General features: G+C 52.8%; 1 protein-coding gene across 3 annotated transcripts in view; it reads left to right on the forward strand.

The window, feature by feature from the left end:
• RBM39 (RNA binding motif protein 39) overlaps nucleotides 1-24,836 on the forward strand; it is a 134,342-nt gene that overhangs the window by 66,632 nt on the left and 42,874 nt on the right. For all 3 annotated transcript variants that reach the window (XM_075349896.1, XM_075349895.1, XM_075349897.1), the window contains 5 exons: nucleotides 8,831-8,948; nucleotides 9,060-9,212; nucleotides 9,324-9,461; nucleotides 9,545-9,610; nucleotides 9,703-9,907. In XM_075349896.1, the coding sequence (XP_075206011.1) occupies nucleotides 8,831-8,948; nucleotides 9,060-9,212; nucleotides 9,324-9,461; nucleotides 9,545-9,610; nucleotides 9,703-9,907 (680 nt within the window). The remainder of the gene's footprint in view (nucleotides 1-8,830; nucleotides 8,949-9,059; nucleotides 9,213-9,323; nucleotides 9,462-9,544; nucleotides 9,611-9,702; nucleotides 9,908-24,836) is intronic.

Raw genomic sequence — 24,836 nt, forward strand, 5'->3', positions numbered from 1 at the left:
CCCCCCCCTCCGCATCGCCGGTCGGGGGCAGGCTCTCCCGCTTTTCCGGCATTTGGATGTCACAGGTCAAAGACCGGTGGGTGACGGACATTTTGTCTCGCGGGTACAGAATCGAGTTCAATTCTCGTCCTCCAGCTCGGTTCTTCAGAACCTCCCCACATCCAGACCGAGCAGATGCTCTGCTGCAGGCGGTGGATTCCCTAAAAGCGGAAGGAGTGGTTATCCCAGTCCCTCCTCAGGAACAAGGGCAAGGGTTTTACTCCAATCTCTTTGTGGTTCCAAAAAAGGACGGCTCGTTCCGTCCTGTTCTGGACCTAAAACGGCTCAACAAACATGTGCACGCCAGGAGGTTCCGGATGGAAACCCTCCGCTCTGTCATTGCCTCAATGTCCAGAGGAGACTTCCTTGCCTCAATAGACATCAAAGATGCTTATCTCCACGTGCCAATTGCTACAGAACATCAACGTTTTCTACGTTTTGTGATAGGAGACGACCATTTTCAGTTCGTAGCTCTTCCATTTGGTCTGGCGACAGCCCCACGGGTCTTCACCAAGGTCATGGCGGCGGTGGTAGCAGTCTTGCACTCTCAGGGACACTCGGTGATTCCTTACCTAGACGACTTATTGGTCAAAGCTCCCTCTCAGGAGGCATGCCAACTCAGCCTGAATGCTACGCTGGAGACTCTACAGTCTTTCGGATGGATCATCAACTTTCCAAAGTCGATCCTATCACCGACTCAGTCACTAACGTATCTTGGCATGGAGTTTCATACTCTAGCAGCGATAGTGAAGCTTCCGCTGGACAAGCAGCGGTCACTACAGACAGGGGTGCAATCTCTCCTGCAGGGCCAGTTGCATCCCTTGCGGCGCCTCATGCATTTCCTAGGGAAGATGGTGGCAGCCATGGAAGCAGTTCCCTTTGCGCAGTTTCATCTGCGCCCACTTCAATGGGACATTCTCCGCCAATGGGACGGGAAGTCAACGTCCCTGGACAGGAAAGTCTCGCTTTCCCAGACGGCCAAAGACTCTCTACAATGGTGGCTCCTTCCCACATCATTGTCTCAGGGAAGATCCTTCCTGCCCCCATCCTGGGCAGTAGTCACGACAGATGCGAGTCTGTCAGGGTGGGGAGCAGTATTTCTCCACCACAGGGCTCAGGGGACGTGGACTCCGCAGGAGTCCACCCTTCAGATCAATGTTCTGGAGATCAGAGCAGTGTATCTTGCTCTACTGGCCTTCCAACAGTGGCTGGAAGGAAAGCAGATCCGAATCCAATCGGACAACTCCACAGCGGTGGCATACATCAACCACCAAGGAGGGACGCGCAGTCGGCAAGCCTTCCAAGAAGTCCGGCGCATTCTAATGTGGGTGGAGGACAGAGCATCCACCATATCCGCGGTTCACATCCCAGGCGTAGAAAACTGGGAAGCAGACTTCCTCAGTCGCCAGGGCATGGACGCAGGGGAATGGTCCCTTCACCCGGACGTGTTTCAGGAAATCTGTCGCCGCTGGGGAGTGCCGGACGTCGACCTAATGGCATCCCGGCACAACAACAAGGTCCCGGCATTCATGGCGAGGTCGCGCGATCAAAGAGCTCTGGCGGCAGACGCCTTGGTTCAAGATTGGTCGCAGTTTCAGCTCCCATACGTGTTTCCGCCTCTGGCGCTCTTGCCCAGAGTGCTACGCAAGATCAGATCCGAGTGCAGCCGCATCATACTCGTCGCTCCAGACTGGCCGAGGAGGTCTTGGTATCCGGATCTGTGGCATCTCACGATCGGTCGACCGTGGTCACTGCCAGACCGACCAGACTTACTGTCCCAAGGGCCGTTTTTCCATCAGAATTCTGCGGCCCTGAACCTGACTGTGTGGCCATTGAGTCCTGGATCCTAGCATCTGCTGGATTATCTCAGGGAGTCATTGCCACAATGAGACAAGCTAGAAAGTCGAATTCGGCTAAGATCTACCACAGAACGTGGAAGATTTTCTTGTCCTGGTGCTCTGCTCAGGGAGTGTCTCCCTGGCCATTTGCATTGCCCAAGTTTCTTTCCTTCCTGCAATCGGGGTTAGAAAAGGGCTTGTCGCTCAGCTCCCTTAAAGGGCAAGTTTCGGCACTATCCGTGTTTTTTCAGAAGCGTCTAGCACGTCTTCCTAAGGTGCGCACGTTCCTGCAGGGGGTCTGTCATATTGTGCCCCCGTACAAGCGACCGTTAGATCCATGGGATCTGAACAGGGTACTAGTTGCTCTCCAGAAGCCGCCCTTCGAGCCTCTGAAGGAAGTTTCCTTTTCTCGGCTGTCGCAGAAAGTGGCGTTTCTTGTTGCAATCACATCGCTTCGGCGAGTGTCTGAGCTGGCAGCTCTGTCATCTAAGGCTCCCTTCCTGGTGTTCCACCAGGACAAGGTTGTGCTGCGCCCCATTCCGGAGTTTCTCCCTAAGGTCGTATCCTCTTTTCATCTTAATCAGGATATTTCCTTGCCTTCTTTTTGCCCTCATCCGGTTCACCGGTATGAAAAGGCCTTACGTTTGCTAGATCTGGTGAGAGCACTCAGAATCTACATTTCCCGCACGGCGCCCATACGCCGTGCCGATGCACTTTTCGTCCTTGTCGCTGGTCCGCGCAAGGGGTTGCAGGCTTCTAAAGCCACCCTGGCTCGATGGATCAAAGAACCAATTCTAGAGGCCTACCGTTCTGCGGGGCTTCCGGTTCCTTCAGGGCTAAAAGCCCACTCCACCAGAGCCGTGGGTGCGTCCTGGGCATTACGTCACCAGGCTTCGGCTCAACAGGTGTGCCAGGCAGCTACCTGGTCGAGTCTGCACACTTTCACCAAGCATTATCAGGTGCATACCTATGCTTCGGCGGATGCCAGCTTAGGTAGAAGAGTCCTGCAGGCGGCAGTGACACCCCCATAGGGGAGGGCTGTTTTGCAGCTCTAACATGAGGTATTTATTTATAGGGACAGCTTTTGGACGTCCCAATCGTCTGGGTCTCCCAATAGAGCGCTGAAGAAGAAGGGAATTTTGTTACTTACCGTAAATTCCTTTTCTTCTAGCTCTTATTGGGAGACCCAGCACCCGCCCTGTTGTCCTTCGGGATGTTTTTTTGTTGTTTGCGGGTACACATGTTGTTCATGTTGAACGGTTTTTCAGTTCTCCGATGTTATTCGGAGTTAATTTGTTTAAACCAGTTATTGGCTTCCTCCTTCTTGCTTTGGCACTAAAACTGGAGAACCCGTGATACCACGGGGGGGTATAGCCAGAGGGGGAGGGGCCTTGCACTTTTAATGTAGTGCTTTGTGTGGCCTCCAGAGGGCAGTAGCTATACCCCAATCAATCGTCTGGGTCTCCCAATAAGAGCTAGAAGAAAAGGAATTTACGGTAAGTAACAAAATTCCCTTCTTTGTCTCACGGGTACAGGATAGAGTTCAGTTCTCGTCCTCCGCCTCGGTTCTTCAGAACTTCCCCACATCCCGACCGAGCAGATGCCCTTCTGCAGGCGGTGAATTCTCTAAGAGCAGAAGGAGTGGTGGTCCCTGTTCCTCTTCAGGAACGAGGTCAAGGTTTTTACTCCAATCTCTTTGTGGTGCCAAAAAAGGACGGCTCATTCCGTCCTGTTCTGGACCTAAAACTGCTCAACAAGCATGTGAACGCCAGGCGGTTCCGGATGGAATCCCTCCGCTCAGTCATTGCCTCAATGTCTCAAGGAGATTTCCTAGCATCAATAGACATCAAGGATGCTTATCTCCACGTGCCGATTGCTACAGAGCACCAACGCTTTCTACGCTTCGTGATAGGAGACGACCATCTTCAGTTCGTAGCTCTGCCATTTAGTCTGGCGACAGCCCCACGGGTGTTCACCAAGATCATGGCGGCAGTGGTAGCAGTCTTGCACTCTCAGGGACACTCTGTGATCCCTTACTTGGACGATCTACTGGTCAAGGCACCCTCTCAAGAGGCATGCCAACTCAGCTTGACTGTTGCACTGGAGACTCTCCAGACGTTCGGGTGGATCATCAACTTCTCAAAGTCAAATCTGTCACCGACCCAATCACTAACGTATCTTGGCATGGAGTTTCATACTCTCTCAGCGATAGTGAAGCTTCCGCTGGACAAGCAGCGGTCTCTACAGACTCGGGTGCAGGCTCTCCTTCAAAGTCAGTCGCACTCCTTAAGACGCCTCATGCACTTCCTCGGGAAGATGGTGGCGGCAATGGAGGCGGTTCAGTTTGCGCAGTTTCATCTGCGCCCACTTCAATGGGACATTCTCCGCCAATGGGACGGGAAGTCAAAATCCCTGGACAGGAAAGTCTCCCTTTCCCAGACGGCCAAGGACTCTCTGCAGTGGTGGCTTCTTCCCACCTCATTATCACAGGGAAGATCCTTCCTACCACCGTCTTGGGCGGTGGTCACGACAGACGCGAGTCTGTCAGGGTGGGGAGCAGTTTTTCTCCACCACAGGGCTCAGGGTACGTGGACTCAGCAGGAGTCCACCCTTCAGATCAATGTTCTGGAAATCAGAGCAGTGCATCTTGCCCTACTAGCCTTCCAGCAGTGGCTGGAAGGAAGGCAGATCCGAATTCAGTCGGACAACTCCACAGCGGTGGCATACATCAACCACCAAGGGGGGACACGCAGTCGGCAAGCCTTCCAGGAAGTCCGGCGGATTCTGATGTGGGTGGAAGCCACGGCCTCCACCATATCCGCAGTTCACATCCCCGGCGTAGAAAACTGGGAAGCAGACTTCCTCAGTCGCCAGGGCATGGACGCAGGGGAATGGTCCCTTCACCCAGACGTGTTTCAGGAAATCTGTCGCCGATGGGGAAGGCCGGACGTCGACCTCATGGCGTCCCGGCACAACAACAAGGTCCCAACCTTCATGGCACGGTCTCGCGATCAAAGAGCGCTGGCGGCAGACGCCCTAGTGCAAGATTGGTCGCAGTTCCGGCTCCCTTATGTGTTTCCACCTCTGGCACTCTTGCCCAGAGTGCTACGCAAGATCAGATCCGATTGCAGCCGCGTCATACTCGTCGCCCCAGACTGGCCGAGGAGGGCGTGGTATCCGGATCTGTGGCAGCTCACGGTCGGCCAACCGTGGGCACTACCAGACCGACCAGACTTACTGTTCCAAGGGCCGTTTTTCCATCGGAATTCTGCGGCCCTGAACCTGACTGTGTGGCCATTGAGTCCTGGATCCTAGCGTCTTCAGGATTATCCCAAGGGGTCGTTGCCACCATGAGACAGGCTAGGAAGCCCACGTCCGCTAAGATCTACCACAGAACGTGGAGGATATTCTTATCCTGGTGCTCTGCTCAGGGAGTGTCCCCCTGGCCATTTGCATTGCCTACCTTTCTTTCTTTCCTGCAATCTGGGTTAGAAAAAGGTTTGTCGCTCGGCTCCCTTAAAGGTCAGGTCTCGGCGCTATCCGTCTTTTTTCAGAGGCGTTTGGCACGCCTTCCTAAGGTGCGCACGTTCCTACAGGGGGTTGGCCATATCGTACCCCCGTACAAGCGGCCGTTAGATCCATGGGATTTGAACAGGGTACTAGTTGCCCTCCAGAAGCCGCCCTTCGAGCCTCTGAGGGAGGTTTCACTTTCTAGACTATCACAGAAAGTGGCTTTTCTGGTAGCGATCACATCTCTTCGGAGAGTGTCTGAGCTGGCAGCGATATCATCCAAGGCTCCCTTCCTGGTCTTCCACCAGGACAAGGTAGTGCTGCGCCCCATTCAGGAGTTTCTCCCGAAGGTGGTATCCTCTTTTCATCTTAATCAGGATATCTCTTTGCCTTCGTTTTGTCCTCATGCAGTTCATCGGTATGAGAAGGATTTACATTTGTTGGATCTGGTGAGAGCACTCAGAATCTACATTTCCCGCACGGCGCCCTTGCGCCGTTCGGATGCACTCTTTGTCCTTGTCGCTGGTAAGCGCAAAGGGTCGCAGGCTTCTAAGGCCACCCTGGCTCGATGGATCAAAGAACCAATTCTTGAAGCCTACCGTTCTGCTGGGCTTCCGGTTCCATCAGGGCTGAAGGCCCATTCTACCAGAGCCGTGGGTGCGTCCTGGGCATTGCGACACCAGGCTACGGCTCAACAGGTGTGCCAGGCAGCTACCTGGTCGAGTCTGCACACTTTCACCAAACATTATCAGGTGCATACCTATGCTTCGGCGGACGCCAGCCTAGGTAGAAGAGTCCTGCAGGCGGCAGTTGCCTCCCTATAGGGGAGGGCTGTCTTGTAGCTCTAACATGAGGTATTCTTTACCCACCCAGGGACAGCTTTTGGACGTCCCAATCGTCTGGGTCTCCCAATGGAGCGCCGAAGAAGAAGGGAATTTTGTTACTTACCGTAAATTCCTTTTCTTCTAGCTCCTATTGGGAGACCCAGCACCCGCCCTGTTGTCCTTCGGGATTTTTGGTTGTTTTTCGGGTACACATGTTGTTCATGTTGAACGGTTTTCAGTTCTCAGACGTTACTTCGGAGTGAATTTGTTTAAACCAGTTATTGGCTTTCCTCCTTCTTGCTTTTGCACTAAAACTGGTGAGCCAGTGATCCCACTGGGGGTGTATAGCCAGAAGGGGAGGGGCCTTACACTTTTTAGTGTAATTGCTTTGTGTGGCCTCCGGAGGCAGTGCTATACACCCAATCGTCTGGGTCTCCCAATAGGAGCTAGAAGAAAAGGAATTTACGGTAAGTAACAAAATTCCCTTCTTCTGGTAGCGGTCACGTCTCTTCGGAGAGTGTCTGAACTAGCAGCGCTGTCATGCAAAGCTCCTTTCCTGGTGTTCCACCAGGACAAGGTTGTGCTGCGCCCCATTCAGGAGTTTCTCCCTAAGGTGGTGTCCTCTTTTCACCTTAATCAGGATATCTCCTTGCCTTCCTTTTATCCGCATGCAGTGCATCGGTATGAAAAGGATCTACATTTGTTGGATCTGGTGAGAGCACTCAGAATCTACATTTCCCGCACGGCGCCCCTGCGCCGCTCGGATGCACTCTTTGTCCTTGTCGCTGGTAAGCGCAAAGGGTCGCAGGCTTCCAAGGCCACCCTGGCTCGATGGATTAAAGAACCAATTCTTGAAGCCTACCGTTCTGCTGGGCTTCCGGTTCCATCAGGGCTGAAGGCCCATTCTACCAGAGCCGTGGGTGCGTCCTGGGCATTACGACACCAGGCTACGGCTCAACAGGTGTGCCAGGCAGCTACCTGGTCGAGTTTGCACACTTTCACCAAACATTATCAGGTGCATACCTATGCTTCGGCGGACGCCAGCCTAGGTAGAAGAGTCCTGCAGGCGGCAATTGCCTCCCCGTAGGGGAGGGCTGTCTTTGCAGCTCTAACATGAGGTATTTCTTTACCCACCCAGGGACAGCTTTTGGACGTCCCAATCGTCTGGGTCTCCCAATGGAGCGCCGAAGAAGAAGGGAATTTTGTTACTTACCGTAAATTCCTTTTCTTCTAGCTCCTATTGGGAGACCCAGCACCCGCCCTGTTGTCCTTCGGGATTTTTGGTTGTTTTTCGGGTACACATGTTGTTCATGTTGAACGGTTTTCAGTTCTCCGACGTTACTTCGGAGTGAATTTGTTTAAACCAGTTATTGGCTTTCCTCCTTCTTGCTTTTGCACTAAAACTGGTGAGCCAGTGATCCCACTGGGGGTGTATAGCCAGAAGGGGAGGGGCCTTGCACTTTTTAGTGTAGTGCTTTGTGTGGCCTCCGGAGGCAGTGCTATACACCCAATCGTCTGGGTCTCCCAATAGGAGCTAGAAGAAAAGGAATTTACGGTAAGTAACAAAATTCCCTTCTTTTGTTTACTTACCGTAAATTCCTTTTCTTCTAGCTCCTATTGGGAGACCCAGCACCCGCCCCTGTTCCCTTCGGGCTGGTTGTTCTTTTGTGTACACATGTTGTTCATGTTGAATTGTTCTTTTGGTTCATGGTTCAGTTCTCCGAACATCCTTCGGATTGGATTTACCCTAGACCAATTCATAAGTTTTCTCCTTCCTGCTTTTGCACCAAAACTGAGGAGCCCGTGATCCACGGGAGGGTGTATAGGCAGAGGGGAGGGGTTACACTTTTTAAAGTGTAATACTTTGTGTGGCCTCCGGAGGCAGAAGCTATACACCAATTGTCTGGGTCTCCCAATAGGAGCTAGAAGAAAAGGAATTTTACGGTAAGTAAACAAAATTCCCTTCTTTCTTATTCTTCACTCTTCTGAACTCTTCCTCTTCTATCATTGAGCAACTATATGAATAAGGGCCTGTGATGCCGAAACGTCACGTTTCTGTCACCAAATAATAAAAACCACACTTGTTTTGCAAACAAACCTTTATTCTGTTTCATTGAATAAGTGAAAGAAGAGTACAGTGTTCCCTTCTATATGAAGTTCTGTTAAGATGTGTGCCATTATAACCTCCGATATTGACTCCTGTTTCAGTGATGCCCTGTTTCTTGTAAATTCACCAATATTGTGCTAGTTTCCATGATTGCCAGATCTAATGACCTGCAACCTCTATCTTTGGCGCTACATCACGGACTCTGTGTATCTCCCCTAGCCAGAGGATAGGAATTCCCTGAGACTACAAATCACTGAAATAATGGAGTCCTTATTCAAGGATATGAGAGAGAGAGGATAATGTATTTTCATATTAATAAATTTGTGTGTTCGCTCAGCTTGGAATATTGAGGCTAAAATTTTGCACAATCCTTTTTGAATTGCCCTGTATTTTACTAGACTATAGCATACAGCTGTTAATTAAAACAGATTCTCTCTGTACAAACTGATGAATAATGCTTACTTCCTTTCTGTAAACGTGTTGTTTTTTTGTTTTTTTATTATTAATAATAGAGGACCAATTGATAATCTATCACCAGAAGAAAGAGATGCCCGCACTGTATTTTGTATGCAACTGGCAGCAAGAATCCGCCCAAGAGACTTAGAAGAATTTTTTTCAACGGTTGGCAAGGTAAGCAATGCATCTTTAATAAGCATCTTGTCAATCTGCCATACTTTGCAAAATCAGTCTGTGTATGTATGTTATTATATGTTGGGTTATTTTTAAAAATCTTTTTCTTAGGTTCGTGATGTAAGGATGATCTCTGACAGAAATTCCAGGCGTTCTAAGGGGATAGCTTACGTCGAGTTTGTTGATGTTAGCTCGGTACCCCTAGCAATTGGTTTAACAGGACAAAGAGTCTTGGGTGTTCCTATCATAGTGCAGGCCTCCCAGGTAAGTTAATGAATATACATGTGGTATCGTGTGACTGCACATTTTATGGTTTGACTACACAAGTTCCCAAGTTAAGCAATAATGGTGTCTTGAATTTTTTTCTCTTTACAGGCGGAAAAGAACAGAGCTGCCGCAATGGCCAATAACTTGCAGAAAGGCACTGCGGGGCCAATGAGGTTATATGTTGGATCTCTTCATTTTAACATAACAGAAGATATGCTGCGTGGCATTTTTGAACCATTTGGCAGAGTGAGTGTAAAAATAAACGTATAATTATTTTTTTTTTGTATTGCTTATTTCTCTAATAATAAATACTGTTTTTTTTTCTCAAGATTGAGAGTATTCAGTTGATGATGGATAGTGAAACTGGTCGCTCAAAGGGATATGGATTTATTACTGTAAGTATTACAATCACCAGTTTTTGTAACAGTGCGTAGAAGCCTTCAACATTCAGATCACTTTTTATATTTTTCTTATTTATCACTTATAGTTTTCTGATTCTGAATGTGCCAAAAAAGCTCTGGAGCAACTAAATGGATTTGAACTGGCTGGGCGTCCCATGAAGGTTGGACATGTGACAGAACGCACTGATGCTTCAAATGCCAGTTCATTTTTGGATAGTGATGAGCTTGAGCGAACTGGAATAGACCTTGGTACTACTGGTAGACTTCAGCTTATGGCAAGGCTTGCAGAAGGTATGCTTCCTAAGTTACTCACACTAGCCATCACTTATTTTTACATTTTATTATAAACCCATGTCAATTCTATCTAACTTAATTGCAATCAATAGTTTATGTAAATTGTGAAGTTTTAGTGTTTGCAAAAACCTCTGAGCACGATTTTGTAATGTATAGACGTCTGTAATAAAGGCCCCGTCACACACAGAGATAAATCTTTGGCAGATCTGTGGTTGCAGTGAAATCATGGACATATTGTTCCATTTGTACACAGCCACAAACCTGGCACTGATTGTCCACAATTTCACTGCAAATCAGTGCCAGGTTTGTGGCTGTGTACAAATGGAACAATATGTCCATGATTTCACTGCAACCACAGATCTGCCCAAGATTTATCTGTGTGTGACGGGGCCTTCACGCTTGTAATACTGATAACGTTGATACCTTTTGAAGAAATTTGCTTTTATGATGGTTCTGTAATTATCATTCGAAGTTTTCTACTAATTAGGTCTTCTCCTCCCTGTCTGTGATTCCCTGTCCCCCTCCGGCTGTCTCCGTTCTGTGTGTGACTGATCACTGCTGAGATTTCAAACTGAGCAGCCAGATCATTCGTAGACCAGAGGTAGGCAAAGTGGCTGGGAAATCGGATAGGGTGTGAAATCTTGTGCACTGAAAGCCAATTAGCAGTAAATTTCAAATGGTGATTTTCCCCTTCGCACATTTACGTCAAAGGTCATGTCCCTTCCTTTGATGTGGGCTCTTTCCCTATACGTCGGCTGATTTAATCAGCCACTATGTGCCTCTAAACAGCCACGGGTGGATCAGAAATCAGTCCACTGCTGTTTACCAGTCACATCCCGCTGTCAATCTTTGACAGTGGGAATTTAACTTGCATTGGTGGGTAGTGCGTCATTCCTCGCTCCCATTGGTGTACTTATGACGTGATCAGAGGACCCCAAAAGAGAGCTGGCGTTCATAGATGATGATTTCTTTGTCGCTCCATTGGGAGACCCAGACAATTGGGTGTATAGCTTCTGCCTCTGGAGGCCACACAAAGTATTACACTTTAAAAAGTGTAACCCACACCCTCCCGTGGGCCACGGGCTCCTCAGTTTTATGCTTTGTGTGGAAGGAGGCACACATCCACTCAAAAAAAAAAAAATTCTCTTACATAGTATGACGGATGGAAGAAAAGAGGTCCCCTATGGGGTCCCCGGCATGCTCCCTTCTCACCCCACTACGTCGGCGGTGTTGTTAAGGTTGAGGTACCCATTGCGGGTACAAGGGCTGGAGCCACATGCCGTCTCCTTCACCATCCCTTATGCGGCTCTGGGAGAAGTGGGAGCCTCACCGGTCATTCACCTGCTGAGACCGTGCTCCATCCGCAGCCCCTGGTGGAACCTGCCGGACCGGATTGTCTTCACCCCCAGGGACCGGGCCCTGCTCCTTGAAGGTACTCTGTGTCTCCATGTGGGGACGGTACAGGGAGAGAGGTCGCCCTTCTCCCTAGTAGCACCGTCCGTTGTTTTTTCATCGGACTTCCGCGCCGACCGTGCCTGCTTGTCGGGCACGACCTTAAATTTAGTCCCCGGCTTCACCGCGGCCTAGTCCGAAAAATCCCGCCCCCCGGGCCTGCCTGTCAGGGGTAAGGGCGGGATTAACGACAGCGGGCTGGAGCATCTTTGCATGTCTCCCCTCCCCTCTCATTGACCACTATGGGGCCTCCAGATTCCCGCCTTTTGCCGGCGCCGCCCATGGCTCCACACCCCCCATGAGAGCTCCGGCGGCCATGTTTGGCATTCTGCCGGTGTATGCTGCAGCTGCACAGCTCTACAGCTCCGGGTGACCCACGACACGGAATCTGGAGGACACCAGCGGTTGGTAAGCCACACCGGTCACCCGGTGCTGGTCCCCCTAGGGTGCCGGGAGATAGATAGATGTAGATAGATGTAGGTAGATGTAGGTAGATATGTGTATATATATATATATATATATATATAGATAGATAGATATAGATATATATATTCGGAACGGCTGTATAACCCTTTCCCATATTCCCTCAGTGGTCACTCTCCTAAGAGACACCTATTGCTTACAGCATGTCGTCCACAAGGAGCAAAGCCCCTAAGGCACAGATGTTTTTCGTGGCCTGTACCTCTTGTAGGGCTATGTTGCCTGCGGGATCCACCTACCCTCACTGTGATCAATGCTCGACCCCTGCCACGCTTGCTCAGCCGGAGCCTCGGGCACTTGTGGGCCCCTCGGCTCCTGTAGATACCCCTGCTCCCCCTGAGCAGTCAGCAGGGACAGAGACACCGTCGTTGGCTTCTTTCGCTGAGACACTCTGTCACTTTCTCAATCCATTGCACAGTCTATGGACAAATGGTCATCTAAGCTCCTTGAGGCATTGCAGTCCAGACCGGGCCCTTCACAGTCCCCGGCCCCTGTTCGTTTGTCTTCCCCAGGTTCTTCTCGGTCCGCGCTGCAGCGCGCTCCCAGCATAGCTCCTAGGTCCCAGGCGGAGGACTCCTGCCCGGATCGCAGCCCCAGGCCGGCTAAGCGGCCTCGCTGGGACTCTTCCCCGCCCTCCTCACGCTGCTCTGGATCCCAGCTTGAGGACTCAGGAAGACGAGGCGGATGTGGGAGCTCAGGGCTCTGACCCTGAATTCACTCTTAACCTTGATGCCCCTGAAGGGGACGCCTTAGTAAATTATCTTATCTCATCCATCAACGAGGTGTTGGATCTCTCTCCCCCACCTCCTCCTGCAGAGGAGCCGGCTTCTCGGCAGGAGAAACACCAATTTCGATTTCCCAAACGTACTCGCAATACGTTTTTTGATCACTCTAACTTCAGGGACGCTGTCCAGAAGCCCAGAGCGGTTCCGGTCAAGCGCTTTGCTAAGCGGCACACTGACACGCGTTATCCTTTTCCACCTGAAGTCGTTAAGGGCTGGGCAAACTCCCCCAAGGTGGATCCTCCAGTCTCTAGATTGGCTGCTAGGTCCGTTGTGTCTGTTGCCGATGGCTCATCCCTGAAAGATGCCACTGACACAGAGCTCTTGGTGAAGTCTATTTATGAGGCTACGGGCGCGTCTTTCGCCCCGGCCTTTGCGGCAGTGTGGGCTCTCCAAGCAATCTCGGCATGTCTGACTGAGATTAATGCCGTCACGCGGAATTCTGCTCCGCATGTTGCATCCTTGACTTCTCAGGCATCAGCTTTTTCGTCCTACGCCATGAACGCCGTCCTGGACTTCGCTAGCCGTACGGCCGTGGCATCAGCTAACTCCGTGGCAGTCCGCAGGGCCATGTGGCTGCGCGAATGGAAAGCAGACTCTGCCTCCAAAAGGTTCTTAACTGGTTTGCCTTTTTCTGGCGACCGTTTGTTTGGCGAACGGTTGGATGAGATTATCAAGGAATCCTCGGGAAAGGACTCCTCCTTGCCCCAGTCCAAGCCTAAGAGACTTCAGCAGAGGAAGATCCAATCGAGGTTTCGGTCTTTTCGTCCCCCCGTCAAGACCCAATCCTCTTCGTCCATCAGGCCGGAGAAAGGCCAGAGGAACTCCTATGCGTGGTGGTCCAAGCCACGCCCCCAAAAGGCCGCGGGAGGCACTGCCTCCAAGTCAGCCTCCTCATGACTCTCGTCCTCATCCAGCCACATCCTCGGTCGGTGGCAGGCTCTCCCGCTTTGGCGACGCCTGGTGGCCACACGTTCAAGACCGTTGGGTGAGAGACATTCTGTCTCATGGTTACAGGATAGAGTTCAGCTCTCGACCTGCGGCTCGTTTCTTCAGAACCTCCCCACCCCCCGCACAGGCCGACGCACTTTTTCAGGCAGTGGACGCTCTGAAGATGGAAGGAGTTGTGATTCCCGTTCCCCTTCCGGAACGTGGTCGCGGATTTTACTCCAACTTGTTCGTGGTGCCAAAAAAGGACGGATCATTCCGTCCCGTTCTGGACCTCAAGCTGCTCAACAGGCATGTGAGAATCAGACGGTTTCGGATGGAATCTCTCCGCTCGGTCATCGGCTCGATGTCACAAGGAGACTTCCTAGCATCGATCGACATCAAAGATGCTTATCTCCATGTACCGATCGCACCCGAACACCAACGTTTCCTGCGTTTCGCCATCGGGGACGAACACCTCCAGTTCGTGGCACTGCCTTTCGGCCTGGCGACAGCCCCACGGGTTTTCACCAAAGTCATGGCATCCGTCGTGGCGGTCCTGCACTCTCAGGGCCACTCGGTGATCCCTTACTTAGACGATCTCCTAGTCAGGGCTCCTTCTCTGGTGGCGTGTCAACGGAGTCTTACCGTCACTTTGGCGACTCTCCAACAGTTCGGGTGGCTCATCAATTTCCCGAAATCCAAGTTGACGCCGACCCAATCACTGACTTACCTCGGGATGGAGTTTCATACCCAGCCAGCGTTAGTCAAGCTACCGCGGGACAAACAGCTTTCTCTGCAGGCGGGGGTGCAGTCCCTTCTTCGGGGTCAGTCACACTCCTTAAGGCGCCTCATGCACTTCCTGGGGAAGATGGTTGCAGCTATGGAGGCAGTGCCGTTTGCGCAATTCCATCTACGGCCACTCCAATGGGACATTCTTCGCAAATGGGACAAGAGTTCGGCTTCCCTCGACAAGAACGTCTCTTTCCCTCGCAACCAGGACATCACTCCGGTGGTGGCTCCTCCCCACATCTCTGTCCCGGGGAAAATCCTTCCTACCCCCAACCTGGGCCGTGGTCACCACGGACGCGAGCCTGTCAGGTCGGGGAGCGGTCTTTCTTCACCACAGGGCTCAAGGAACCTGGACTCCAATAGAATCATCCCTTCAGATCAATATCCTGGAGATAAGGGCAGTATATCTAGCCCTATTGGCTTTCCATCGGTGGCTGGAGGGCAGGCAGATCCGAATCCAGTCGGACAACGCCACTGCCGTCGCCTACATCAACCACCAGGGCGGCACTCGCAGTCGTCAAGCCTTTCAGGAAGTCCGGCGGATTCTGCAGTGGGTGGAAGCCACAGGCTCCACCATCTCCGCAGTTCACATCCCGGGCGTAGAAAACTGGGAAGCAGACTTTCTCAGTTGTCAGGGCATGGACGCGGGGGAATGGTCTCTTCACCCAGACGTGTTTCGAGAGATCTGCCGCCGCTGGGGAACGCCGGACGTCGATCTCATGGCGTCACGACACAACAACAAGGTCCCGGCCTTCATGGCACGGTCTCAGGATCACAGAGCTCTGGCCTCGGACGCTTTGGTCGCAGTTTCACCTGCCATATGTGTTTCCCCCTCTGGCGATGCTGCCCAGGGTACTACGCAAAATCCGGTCCGACTGCCGTCGCGCCATTCTCGTCGCTCCAGACTGGCCGAGGAGGTCGTGGTATCCGATCTGTGGCATCTCACGGTGGGTCAACTGTGGGCACTTCCAGACCGCCCAGACTTGCTGTCCCAAGGCCCGTTTTTCCATCTGAATTCTGTGGCCCTCAACCTGACTGTAGTGGCCATTGAGTCCTGGCTCCTAGCGTCTTCAGGGTTATCTCAGGATGTAATTGCCACCATGAGACAAGCCAGGAAACAAACGTCCGCCAAGATCTATCACAGGACTTGACAAATATTCTTATCCTGGTGCTCTGATAACGGTTTTTCTCCATGGCCGTTTGCCTTACCCACATTTTTCATTCCTACAATCTGGAATGGATATGGGTTTGTCCCTCGGCTCTCTCAAGGGCCAAGTGTCGGCGCTCTCCGTGTTTTTTTCAAACGCGGCTAGCCAGACTTCCACAGGTCCGCACATTCCTGCAGGGGGTTTGCCACATGGTCCCACCTTACAAACGTCCGTTGGAACCTTGGGATCTTTCTCAGAAGGTGGCCTTCCTGGTTGCAGTCACATCTCTTCGGAGAGTGTCTGAGTTTGCAGCGCTGTCATGCAAATCTCCTTTCCTGGTTTTCCACCAGGATAAGGTGGTTCTGCGTCCTGTCCCCGGAATTCCTTCCTAAGGTGGTATCCCCTTTTCATCTAAATCAGGATATCTCCTTGCCTTCCTTTTGCCCTAATCCAATTCACCAGTGTGAGAAGGATTTGCACTCTTTGGATCTAGTGAGAGCACTCCGGATCTACGTGTCTCGCACGGCGCCCCTGCGCCGTTCAGACGCGCTCTTTGTCCTTGTCGCTGGCCAGCGTAAGGGCTCTCAGGCCTCCAAGTCCACCTTGGCTAGGTGGATCAAGGAACCGATTCTCGAGGCCTACTGTACTTCTGGGCTTCCGCTCCCTTCAGGGTTGAAAGCCCATTCTACCAGAGCTGTAGGTGCGTCCTGGGCATTGCGGCACCGGGCGACGGCTCAGCAGGTGTGTCAGGCGGCTACGTGGTCTAGCTTGCACACTTTCACGAAGCACTGTCAAGTGCATACCTATGCTTCGGCAGACGCCAGTCTAGGTAGGCGAGTGGCGGCGGCGGTTGCCCACCTGTAAGAGGGGGCCGTTTTCGGCTCTTTTTATTGGGGTATTGCTTTACCCACCCAGGGACTGCTCTTGGACGTCCCAATTGTCTGGGTCTCCCCAATGGAGCGACAAAGAAAAAGGGAATTTTGTTTACTTACCGTAAATTCCTTTTCTTCTAGCCCCTGTGCCCTTCGGGCTGGTTGTTCTTTTGTGTACACATGTTGTTGATGTTGATTTGTTCTTTTGGTTCATGGTCTTCAGTTCTCCGAACATCCTTTGGATTGAATTTACCCTAGACCAATTTATAAGTTTTCTCCTTCCTGCTTTTGCACCAAACTGAGGAGCCCGTGGTCCACGGGAGGGTGTATAGGCAGAGGGGAGGGGTTACACTTTTTAAAGTGTAATACTTTCTTCGGCGCTCCATTGGGAGACCCAGACGATTGGGTGTATAGCACTGCCTCCGGAGGCCACACAAAGCAATTACACTAAAAAGTGTAAGGCCCCTCCCCTTCTGGCTATACACCCCCAGTGGGATCACTGGCTCACCAGTTTTCTGCTTTGTGCGAAGGAGGTCTGACATCCACGCATAGCTCCACTATTTAGTCAGCAGTAGCTGCTGACTATCGGATGGAAGAAAAGAGGGCCCATATGGGGCCCCCAGCATGCTCCCTTCTTACCCCACTTGTGGTTTGTAAGGTTGAGGTACCCATTGCGGGTACGGAGGCTGGAGCCCACATGCTGTTTTCCTTCCCCATCCCCCTGAGGGGCTCTGAGGAAGTGGGATCTTACCGGCCACCAAGCCCTGAGGCCGGGCTCCATCCACAGACCCATTGAACCTGCTGGATGTGGAGCGGGAGTGCCGTTCAGGGACAAGGCCCTGCAACTTTCAGGTACTCTGTGTCCCCGTATGGCAGGCCACGCACACCCCAGGCTTGCTGGGTGTGCTAGTGCGCCGGGGACTGTAGCGCCGTGCGCTGGGCTTATAGTCCCCGCAGATTACTGGGGGACTTTATGTGTGTGGATCGCCGCGCCGACCGCCCCTGGAGCGGCGGCGCAGCTGCGACTTGTAGTGCGCCGGGGACGCGCCGACCGCGCTTTTACGGCGGCGGCGCTTCTAACTTTAGTCCCCGGTTTTCTGCGGCCTAGCTCCGCTTCGTTAACGCCCCCCACCCTGTCAATCAGGGTAGGGGAGAGACGTTGTTCAATCGGCAGCGCCGAGGGCTGGAGCACGATTTACATGCTCCAGCCCTCTCACTGAGCACAGTAGGACACAGGCTTCGCGCTTTTTCTCTGTGCACGCCCTAGGCCCGCCCCCAGGCTTGCAGCTCCCCAGGACGCCGGCAGCCATTATACACATGCAGTCTGGCTGGAGAACGGACGCAGGCTCTGAGGGACCCAGGCTAGAGGTTTCTGGCGACCACACACCCGCGCTAAGCGGGCGGTAAGCAGCACATACGTGCGGCCCCACTAGTGCCACAGTGTTATATTTGTGTACTGCTCTGTAAGGTCGCTTCTTGGCTGTACACCCTATATTGCTTTGAGGAGACAACAGCATGTCATCCGCAAAACGCAAGGGTGCCAAGGCACGGGCTGTATACACTGCTTGTACAGCATGTGGGGCTAATCTACCAGCAGGCTCCAACGACTCTCATTGTGTGCAATGTTCAGTCCCAGTGGCACTTCGTCAGCCAGAGCCTATTGTGGTGGTAGCCCAGGCAGAGACGCCTGTGAACCCTACCCCGGTGACGGGGACAGAATTTGCAGTCTTTGCTGATAAAATGTCTGTGACTATGACAAAAATCCTGGAGACCTTGCAGTCCAGGCCAGTTGCTCAGACCATGGACACCGCTGTGTCTATGTTCCCCGGCCCCCCTCAGCTGGAATTAATCCGTAATTCAAGGGGGTCCCAGGCATCACAGGCTGAGGGCTCTGACTCCGATGACAGTCCCAGTCCGCCTAAGCGAGCTCGCTGGGAGAGACCCTCCACGTCATCACGCGGATCAGGGTCTCAGCGAGAAGGGTCTCTATATGATGGCTCAGAGGTGGGTGATCAGGAGTCTTGTCCTGACGCCGCACTCAATTTGGATACGCCAGATGGTGACGCCATGGTAAATGACCTTATAGCGGCCATCAATAGGCTGTTGGATATTTCTCCCCCAGCCCCTTCTGCAGAGGAGGCAGCTGCACAGCAGGAGAAATTCCATTTCCTGTATCCCAAGCGTAAATTGAGTACTTTTCTGGACCACTCTGACTTCAGAGAATCCATCCAGAAACACAATACTTATCCGGACAAGCGTTTTTCTAAACGCCTTAAGGATACACGTTATCCTTTTCCCCCTGACGTGGTCAAACGCTGGACCCAGTGTCCAAAAGTGGACCCTCCAATATCCAGGCTTGCAGCTAGATCCATAGTTGCAGTGGAGGATGGGGCTTCACTTAAAGATGCCAATGACAGACAGATGGACCTTTGGTTGAAATCTGTCTATGAAGCTATTGGCGCGTCGTTTGCTCCAGCATTCGCGGCCGTGTGGGCGCTCCAAGCTATTTCAGCTGGTCTGGCACAGGTGGACTCTCTCATACGTCCAGCAGTGCCGCAGGTGGCGTCCCTAACTACGCAAATGTCTGCGTTTGCGACCTACGCTATCAATGCGGTACTGGACTCTACGAGCCGTACCTCAATGGCATCCGCCAACTCTGTAGTTTTGCGCAGAGCCTTGTGGTTAAAGGAATGGAAAGCAGATTCTGCTTCTAAAAAATGTTTAACCAGCTTGCCATTATCTGGAGACAGACTGTTTGGTGAGCAATTGGCGGAAATCATTAAACAGTCCAAAGGTAAGGACTCCTCCTTACCCCACCCCAGATCAAGCAAACCTCCACAGAGGAAGTGGCAGTCAAAGTTTCGGTCCTTTCGAGGCTCGGGCAAGCCCCAATTCTCCTCGTCCAAAGGGACTCAGAAAGAGCAAAGGAGCTCTGATTCCTGGCGGGCTCACTCACGCCCTAAGAAAGCAACCGGAGGTACCGCTTCCAAGGCGGCTGCCTCATGACTTTCGGCCGCCTCCCTCCGCATCCTCGGTCGGTGGCAGGCTCTCCCGCTTTTGCGACATTTGGCTGCCACAGGTCAAAGACCGGTGGGTAACAGACATTTTGTCTCACGGGTACAGGATAGAGTTCAGTTCTCGTCCTCCGCCTCGGTTCTTCAGAACTTCCCCACATCCCGACCGAGCAGATGCCCTTCTGCAGGCGGTGAATTCTCTAAGAGCAGAAGGAGTGGTGGTCCCTGTTCCTCTTCAGGAACGAGGTCAAGGTTTTTACTCCAATCTCTTTGTGGTGCCAAAAAAGGACGGCTCATTCCGTCCTGTTCTGGACCTAAAACTGCTCAACAAGCATGTGAACGCCAGGCGGTTCCGGATGGAATCCCTCCGCTCAGTCATTGCCTCAATGTCTCAAGGAGATTTCCTAGCATCAATAGACATCAAGGATGCTTATCTCCACGTGCCGATTGCTACAGAGCACCAACGCTTTCTACGCTTCGTGATAGGAGACGACCATCTTCAGTTCGTAGCTCTGCCATTTGGTCTGGCGACAGCCCCACGGGTGTTCACCAAGATCATGGCGGCAGTGGTAGCAGTCTTGCACTCTCAGGGACACTCTGTGATCCCTTACTTGGACGATCTACTGGTCAAGGCACCCTCTCAAGAGGCATGCCAACTCAGCTTGACTGTTGCACTGGAGACTCTCCAGACGTTCGGGTGGATCATCAACTTCTCAAAGTCAAATCTGTCACCGACCCAATCACTAACGTATCTTGGCATGGAGTTTCATACTCTCTCAGCGATAGTGAAGCTTCCGCTGGACAAGCAGCGGTCTCTACAGACTGGGGTGCAGGCTCTCCTTCAAAGTCAGTCGCACTCCTTAAGACGCCTCATGCACTTCCTCGGGAAGATGGTGGCGGCAATGGAGGCGGTTCCGTTTGCGCAGTTTCATCTGCGCCCACTTCAATGGGACATTCTCCGCCAATGGGACGGGAAGTCAAAATCCCTGGACAGGAAAGTCTCCCTTTCCCAGACGGCCAAGGACTCTCTGCATTGGTGGCTTCTTCCCACCTCATTATCACAGGGAAGATCCTTCCTACCACCGTCTTGGGCGGTGGTCACGACAGACGCGAGTCTGTCAGGGTGGGGAGCAGTTTTTCTCCACCACAGGGCTCAGGGTACGTGGACTCAGCAGGAGTCCACCCTTCAGATCAATGTTCTGGAAATCAGAGCAGTGTATCTTGCCCTACTAGCCTTCCAGCAGTGGCTGGAAGGAAGGCAGATCCGAATTCAGTCGGACAACTCCACAGCGGTGGCATACATCAACCACCAAGGGGGGACACGCAGTCGGCAAGCCTTCCAGGAAGTCCGGCGGATTCTGATGTGGGTGGAAGCCACGGCCTCCACCATATCCGCAGTTCACATCCCCGGCGTAGAAAACTGGGAAGCAGACTTCCTCAGTCGCCAGGGCATGGACGCAGGGGAATGGTCCCTTCACCCAGACGTGTTTCAGGAAATCTGTCGCCGATGGGGAAGGCCGGACGTCGACCTCATGGCGTCCCGGCACAACAACAAGGTCCCAACCTTCATGGCACGGTCTCGCGATCAAAGAGCGCTGGCGGCAGACGCCCTAGTGCAAGATTGGTCGCAGTTCCGGCTCCCTTATGTGTTTCCACCTCTGGCACTCTTGCCCAGAGTGCTACGCAAGATCAGATCCGATTGCAGCCGCGTCATACTCGTCGCCCCAGACTGGCCGAGGAGGGCGTGGTATCCGGATCTGTGGCAGCTCACGGTCGGCCAACCGTGGGCACTACCAGACCGACCAGACTTACTGTCCCAAGGGCCGTTTTTCCATCGGAATTCTGCGGCCCTGAACCTGACTGTGTGGCCATTGAGTCCTGGATCCTAGCGTCTTCAGGATTATCCCAAGGGGTCGTTGCCACCATGAGACAGGCTAGGAAGCCCACGTCCGCTAAGATCTACCACAGAACGTGGAGGATATTCTTATCCTGGTGCTCTCCTCAGGGAGTGTCCCCCTGGCCATTTGCATTGCCTACCTTTCTTTCTTTCCTGCAATCTGGGTTAGAAAAAGGTTTGTCGCTCGGCTCCCTTAAAGGTCAGGTCTCGGCGCTATCCGTCTTTTTTCAGAGGCGTTTGGCACGCCTTCCTAAGGTGCGCACGTTCCTACAGGGGGTTTGCCATATCGTACCCCCGTACAAGCGGCCGTTAGATCCATGGGATCTGAACAGGGTACTAGTTGCCCTCCAGAAGCCGCCCTTCGAGCCTCTGAGGGAGGTTTCACTTTCTAGACTATCACAGAAAGTGGCTTTTCTGGTAGCGATCACATCTCTTCGGAGAGTGTCTGAGCTGGCAGCGCTATCATCCAAGGCTCCCTTCCTGGTCTTCCACCAGGACAAGGTAGTGCTGCGCCCCATTCAGGAGTTTCTCCCGAAGGTGGTATCCTCTTTTCATCTTAATCAGGATATCTCTTTGCCTTCGTTTTGTCCTCATGCAGTTCATCGGTATGAGAAGGATTTACATTTGTTGGATCTGGTGAGAGCACTCAGAATCTACATTTCCCGCACGGCGCCCTTGCGCCGTTCGGATGCACTCTTTGTCCTTGTCGCTGGTAAGCGCAAAGGGTCGCAGGCTTCTAAGGCCACCCTGGCTCGATGGATCAAAGAACCAATTCTTGAAGCCTACCGTTCTGCTGGGCTTCCGGTTCCATCAGGGCTGAAGGCCCATTCTACCAGAGCCGTGGGTGCGTCCTGGGCATTGCGACACCAGGCTACGGCTCAACAGGTGTGCCAGGCAGCTACCTGGTCGAGTCTGCACACTTTCACCAAGCATTATCAGGTGCATACCTATGCTTCGGCGGATGCCAGCTTAGGTAGAAGAGTCCTGCAGGCGGCAGTGACACCCCCGTAGGGGAGGGCTGTTTTGCAGCTCTAACATGAGGTATTTCTTTACCCACCCAGGGACAGCTTTTGGACGTCCCAATCGTCTGGGTCTCCCAATAGAGCGCTGAAGAAGAAGGGAATTTTGTTACTTACCGTAAATTCCTTTTCTTCTAGCTCTTATTGGGAGACCCAGCACCCGCCCTGTTGTCCTTCGGGATGTTTTTTTGTTGTTTGCGGGTACACATGTTGTTCATGTTGAACGGTTTTTCAGTTCTCCGATGTTATTCGGAGTTAATTTGTTTAAACCAGTTATTGGCTTCCTCCTTCTTGCTTTGGCACTAAAACTGGAGAACCCGTGATACCACGGGGGGGTATAGCCAGAGGGGGAGGGGCCTTGCACTTTTAATGTAGTGCTTTGTGTGGCCTCCAGAGGGCAGTAGCTATACCCCAATCGTCTGGGTCTCCCAATAAGAGCTAGAAGAAAAGGAATTTACGGTAAGTAACAAAATTCCCTTCTTTCTTTGTCGCTCCATTGGGAGACCCAGACAATTGGGTGTATAGCTTCTGCCTCCGGAGGCCACACAAAGTATTACACTTTAAAAAGTGTAAAGCCCCTCCCCTTCTGCCTATACACCCCCCGTGCATCACGGGTTCCTCAGTTTTCATGCTTTGTGCGAAGGAGGCAGACATGCACGCATAGCTCCACAGCTTAGTCAGCAGCAGCTGCTGACTATGTCGGATGGAAGAAAAGAGGGCCCATAACAGGGCCCCCAGCATGCTCCCTTCTCACCCCACTCTTGTCGGCGGTGTTGTTAAGGTTGAGGTATCCATTGCGGGTACGGAGGCTGGAGCCCACATGCTGTTTCTTTGTCGCTCCATTAGGAGACCCAGACAATTGGGTGTATAGGCTATGCCTCCGGAGGCCGCACAAAGTATTACACTAAAAGTGTTAAGCCCCTCCCCTTCTGCCTATACACCCCCCGTGCTCCCACGGGCTCCTCAGTTTTTTGCTTTGTGCGAAGGAGGTCAGACACGCACGCACAGCTCCACAGATTGGTCAGCAGCAGCTGCTGACTATATCGGATGGAAGAAAAGTGGGCCCATATAGGGCCCCCAGCATGCTCCCTTCTCACCCCACTTTTGTCGGCGGTGTAGTTAAGGTTGAGGTATCCATTGCGGGTACGGAGGCTGGAGCCCACATGCTGCTTTCCTTCCCCATCCCCCTCAGGGCTCTGGTGAAGTGGGATCCTATCGGTCTCCAGGCACTGAGACCGTGCTTCATCCACATCTCCTGGGAGACTGCTGGATAGGAGCCGGGTATCGTTCAGGGACATGGCCCTGCTACTTGGAGGTACTCTGTGTCCCCGTGGGGACCGCGCACAGCAACACTCCAGCATTGCTGGGTGTGCTAGTGCACCGGGGACCGCGGCGCTGACCGGGTTAATATGTGCCATTACACACTCGGCGCTGCTGAGTGTGTTTATGTATAGGGACTGCCGCACTAACCGCCGCTGCCAGGGAAACACTGCGGCACGGCTGGGACTTGTAGTGCGCCGGGGACTTTCGCGCCGGCCGCGCTTTTACGGCGGCCGCGTTTATTACTAGAGTCCCCGGCTTTTTGCGGCCTAGTTTCCTTTTCTCCCGCCCACAGCCCTGACAGGCAGGGGAAGGGCGGGACGCTGCACAGAACGAGCAGCACTGAGGGCTGGAGCATGCTTTGCATACTCCACCCCCCTCACTGTGCACAGTGGGGCACCAGTTCCCGCTCTTTCTGGGTCACGCCCACGGCTCCCTCCTCTCCTCAGGACGCCGGCAGCCATTCCTGTCAGCTCCTCGGACGCAGCAGAGGGGGACAAAGTCTGGGAGACCCAGGCAGGGACTCTGGTGGCCTCACAACCGCTTGAAGCGGGTGGTAAGCAGCACCTGTGGTGCTAGCCCCATTGTGCAGTAGTGTAACATTATATGTTTATGGTATACATATTTTACACTGTATGGTGCACAGTTGATTTCTGGCTATATACCCTATTGTGTTACTCAGGGAAGATAATAGCATGGCGCCCACGAAAGGCAGGGGTGCCAAAACACAGGCTTATTATGCTGCCTGCGCCGCATGTATGACCCCGCTACCGGCAGGTTCCACTGACCCTCATTGTGTGCACTGTTCGGCCCCTGTGGCACTTACTCAGCTAGAGCCTCTGCTAAGGGGGGCCCAGGGGGAGCCACCTGCTGACACTGTTCAGGTGACTGGGACAGAGTTTGCAAAACTCTCTGAGACTATGGCTAAGGTACTAGAAGCCTTGCAGTCCAGGCCGGTATCTCAGCACAGGGACTCTGTTGAATCTTTGTCCCCGGCCCACCTCAGTTGGACCAACAATGTCCTCCTGGGGTGTCTCATGGATCCCAGGCTGAGGGTTCTGACACAGACCCCGGCCCCAGACCGACTAAGCGAGCTCGCTTGACAATTCCCTTGACATCCTCATATTGTTCAGGGTCTCAGCGGGGGGAATCTCTAGTTGATGATGCGGACACAGCTGATCAGGATTCTGATCCTGAGGCCGCTCTCAATCTTGATACTCCGG

This window comes from Anomaloglossus baeobatrachus, chromosome 5 (assembly GCF_048569485.1).
Source record: "Anomaloglossus baeobatrachus isolate aAnoBae1 chromosome 5, aAnoBae1.hap1, whole genome shotgun sequence".
Classification (NCBI taxonomy): domain Eukaryota; kingdom Metazoa; phylum Chordata; class Amphibia; order Anura; family Aromobatidae; genus Anomaloglossus; species Anomaloglossus baeobatrachus.